The sequence below is a fragment of the Alligator sinensis genome, unplaced genomic scaffold (assembly GCF_000455745.1).
Source record: "Alligator sinensis unplaced genomic scaffold, ASM45574v1 scaffold60_1, whole genome shotgun sequence".
Lineage (NCBI taxonomy): Eukaryota > Metazoa > Chordata > Crocodylia > Alligatoridae > Alligator > Alligator sinensis.
Window position 1 is genome coordinate 3,564,945 of NW_005841858.1, and position 4,085 is coordinate 3,569,029.

At 50.0% G+C, this 4,085-nt stretch overlaps 1 protein-coding gene across 1 annotated transcript in view; it reads right to left on the minus strand.

Moving 5' to 3' along the window:
- The window catches only part of SHOX2 (short stature homeobox 2), a 7,403-nt gene that overhangs the window by 2,341 nt on the left and 977 nt on the right, over nt 1-4,085 (minus strand). Inside the window, exons 2-4 of the mRNA XM_025215241.1 lie at nt 3,673-3,817; nt 2,624-2,832; nt 163-336 (exon numbers count right to left, since the gene is read on the minus strand). Coding sequence (XP_025071026.1) covers nt 163-336; nt 2,624-2,832; nt 3,673-3,817 — 528 coding nt within the window. The remainder of the gene's footprint in view (nt 1-162; nt 337-2,623; nt 2,833-3,672; nt 3,818-4,085) is intronic.

The following is a 4,085-nucleotide window of genomic DNA, read 5'->3' on the forward strand; positions in this document are numbered from 1 at the left end:
AGGCAGGCATCAGTGGCAGTGCGGGGAGCATGCTCCGGCCCGCACGCGGACATTTCCCGCTTCCCTGCTCCCACTTGCAGCCGAGTTTGATGCCACTGATCACCCGTAGGTCAGGAGTGTTCACGGTTGTCTTTCAACCCCCCACCCACTTCCTCCTCCCACGCCGCTTTCATGTGAGGACATGCGTCCTATCCCGGCCCATAGCTGCTCCTCGACCGGGGGGATCCGCACCCCGACACGTCTCTCCAACCTCCTCCTCTTCTCTGACACGGACCTACCTTTATGAAGTTGATTCTCTTGTTTTCTGCACTTCGCTCTTCTGTTTTGAAACCAAACCTGAAAGAAACAAGAAATACATCCACAGATGTATGAGCTACTAGGATACAAAAAATACACCCCTCCCCCAAAATAAAGCACAGTTGTGTGCGATACACAATAGCCATCACTGCAACTAGGCCGGTTGATTTGTGCTGGGCAGCCCACATGTATCAGTGGAGAGACTGGAAGGAGGAGCTGAAATAGTAAATATATAGAAAATCAACATTTGCAGCCGGTGCCGGCTGGTCCTTGATACATTGCTCTTAGCCCTGGTTTCATCTTTCACATTCGAGTCCCCAAAGACTTAAATCGCTCCCTGATATCTAATACTAACTTGTGATAATGGGTTTAGATGTTTGCACTGTAAGACCTGAGAAGAATGTGCTCATTAATACCCTGTAATATTAATTAGCTTTATCTTCAAGAAAAAACTAAACACCAAAGCTTTTAATGACTCACTTTTGGGGGGTAATTACTGTCATAAAAGCTTCACTACAAAGAAGTTTAGAATTTCTCTGTTCCTCAGTGCAGTGGAGTGTAACACAGAAGCGGAATAATTGTCTCATTATTATGATAATCTAATTTGCTTCTCTAGAAAAGGCTGCACGTTAGACAGGACCATACTTTTAATATTGGAAACTGAACTGTTGGAACAAAATGTCCAGAGTAAAGTTTTACTTTCTTAAAAAAAAGAGAGAGAGAGAGAGAGAGAGAGAGAGGCAGTGTTTGAAACATTTCAGCCTGTCAAGGGAGACCGCTACATTGCATATCTGAAGCCACATTTACCAAGCACTCTTTCCACAAAACAATTGCTTTTTTTTAAAATCCTACTTTGAGAGACACTTATTAATACGGATTCCCCCCACTCTGTCTTTACTTTGCTCGAGGAAACTCTGCCCAACGCTCTCACTCATTCCCAGCCTTGCATTTCAAACCTACAGTCCATAATTTACAGATTAGTGTAGATGCAAAGTAAAATATTATTGCCAAGCGTTTTCCGGAATTATTTAAAGGGACCGGGTTTAATCTATGTAAATCTCTAAAAGTTATTATGCACCCTGCGATTTGGCATAATAGGAGTGCGGATCATGTGCTGCAGTGGTATTCTTTGTGAAGCAAACAGCCATCAGAAGGAAGCATCTTCTTTATATGTTTCATAGAGAAGTTGGAGCTGAGCAACTTTTATTGTGGGATTTTTTTCCCTTCCTTCAAGATTTGTTGAGCATAAATAGGTGGCTGTCTCAACGGAAAAAAACAGAAAAGCACAGCAGAGTAAAAGGGAATGCTCTTTTTGTGAGGCTGTGATGACAAAAGCTGCTTATTATTACTTTTTGGTTCAACGTGACTGCTCTGTTTATGTCCTTATCCTATTACAAGATGCAGGGAAACCCCATAAGAATTGTGCGCATAGTTTGGTGCAGATGGTGGCCTGCAAGCACAAAGATGGAGAGGGAGGATCTGTTACAGCAATACTTTCGAACAGCTGCAGATGTTTGGGGCCTAAAACTACTCCATGTGTTCAAACAAATAATGACCATCATTTTCTCTTATTTTATTATTAGATCGGAAATACACTGGAACAGTTACATTTGTTCCCATTTGAAAAGTAACCCTCCTGTCTATCTGGGCAAACCTCCTCCACTACTATGAAAGAGGTAAGTAATGGGAAAGAGCAGACGAGCTGATTTGCTAAACCTTGGGAGAGCAGACTGGAATTAAACGTCGAGGTAATTAAAGGGGGGCGGAGAGAATTTGGGTTTCTCAGTCAAAAGAGCGTTTTAAATCACTTTTTCCCATTAGAGATGTTATTTTTAATAAACCCGAACAGAGCCAGCTCGTGTACTTTTGCAGCCACTCTGCTGCTTCCCCAAAGATTTAAGAACCACCGGTAAAAACCCTGACTGTAAATATCTGCACTTAGCAGTTACTAATTTATTTTATAGTCAGTACATCTATAAACGTAATTGGTACATCCGCCTGGGAAGCCCGGAGCCAGGAGCAGACTATAGGACTAACAGTTCACAGGCACAAAATATCCGCTGTAATTCTTACAGTCAGTCAAAGCAGAAGCGTTATTTAACATGCTTATAAATGGCTGGCATGCAGGGAAGGGAGTTCAACCACGATTAAACTGGTTACAGAGATGCTGGGTGCAAATCGGCCCAGGGCTGAGAATGTGTGTTAAAAAAATAAGATCAGGGACGCAATCCAGGAGGGGCTGACAGAATTTGGGGTTGAACATCTTGTCACCCTGTGTGGCAGACGCAGACACACACACACGTTGCAGCAGTAATCGGTGCCCTACCTGCACTCTGGCCTCGGACAAGCCCAGCCTCTGGCTCAGCTCCTCTCGCATGAAGGCGTCCGGGTAGTGGGTCTCATCGAACAGCCTCTCCAGCTCGTTCAGCTGCTCCAGAGTAAAATTGGTCCGGCTTCTCCGCTGTTTGATTTTAGTCTGCCCTTCGTCTTCCATGGCTTTCGCATCCTCCTTGCGATCCTTCAGCTCTGGGGAGACTAAGCAGGAAACACAACAATCAAACTAACCAACCAAGCAACCTGGCCCTGGGACTTGGCCAGGGCAGCTTTTAGGACGAGAAGGTGCCTGGGCTGGGGGAGAGGGAGGGGGGATCAATGGCAAAGCTAAAGGTCACGTCTCCACACTGATGATCGCCAACCACGTTTTCACCCGAGGTTTCCTCCCATCCCGAAAGGGCTGTTGGGGAAGCTCTCACCCCCCTGTCAGCTGGGCTGGCCCGTGCCAGGTTCCCCTGGCAGAAAGAGACCACAGCGAGCCTCCCTTCACATCAGCCACATGCGTTCAGAGCCCGGCCTTGACCCTGCGGCTGCTCGAAGCTGCGCCAGCGATTTCTAGCCTAATTCCTGCGCCCTCAGCATCACTCGAGCACATCTTTGGCTTTTCTCTCCAAGGCCCAATAAGGCCGCCGGGGCCCCGGGCGCTGTCTGCCCTCAGCTGCCGGGCTCCCGCGGGGCTGGAGGCTGAGAAGGAGCCTCCTCCATCCTCTCCTCGGGGCTGCCCAGCGCAGCCTCCCGCCACGACCTGTCATTACGGGCTGAAACCCAGAAGGGAAGTCAGGGGGCCGCGAGCTCGGGCCGATCCAACCCCTTGCAAATCCCAGCAACAGGTGGACCCGGGTCCAGGCGGCATCCGGGGCGCTTGGTGTCTTTGGTGCTCTCGTGCTTAATAAAGCCTGCCGGAGCCTTTTTCAGTGGACAGCCCCGGGTCGCTGGGGGGCAGGGGGGGCTTTCAGTGCTTTTATTTGTATGATTTAATTAGGTGGCAAGCGGGCCCTCCCGGAGAGCCGCAGGCACCGCTGCACGATGTTATTGCTCTACCTCCCTGCCACTTGCCGCCTGCTGCTGCTCCCGGCTCCAGGGCTCCGGCCGGGGATCTGATTTGCGCATCTGCAGGGCAGGATTTGCTTAGTGAGCTCGCAGCTCTCGTTACCTCGCAGCTCGCTCCCAGCATTTGCTTAGCAAATCAGTTCCGGAAGAGGGGTCGGCTGGAGCTGGGATCCGGGCAGAAAGACTTCTCTGAACAGCAGCAGCTCGGAAATACCCGCTCCGCGGCTATCACATCCGCCCCCCACCCCCAGGCAGGCGTTCAAATGGAGCAGCAATCTCCAGCGCCCTTTGAATAAGCAAACGCCCTTCCTGCCCGGCGCTCTCCGGCAGCCGGGGCTCGCGGGCAGGCAGGTCAGTCCGGGCCGCAGCGCTGCCAGGCGGGCAGGGGCCCGCGTGTGCCCCGC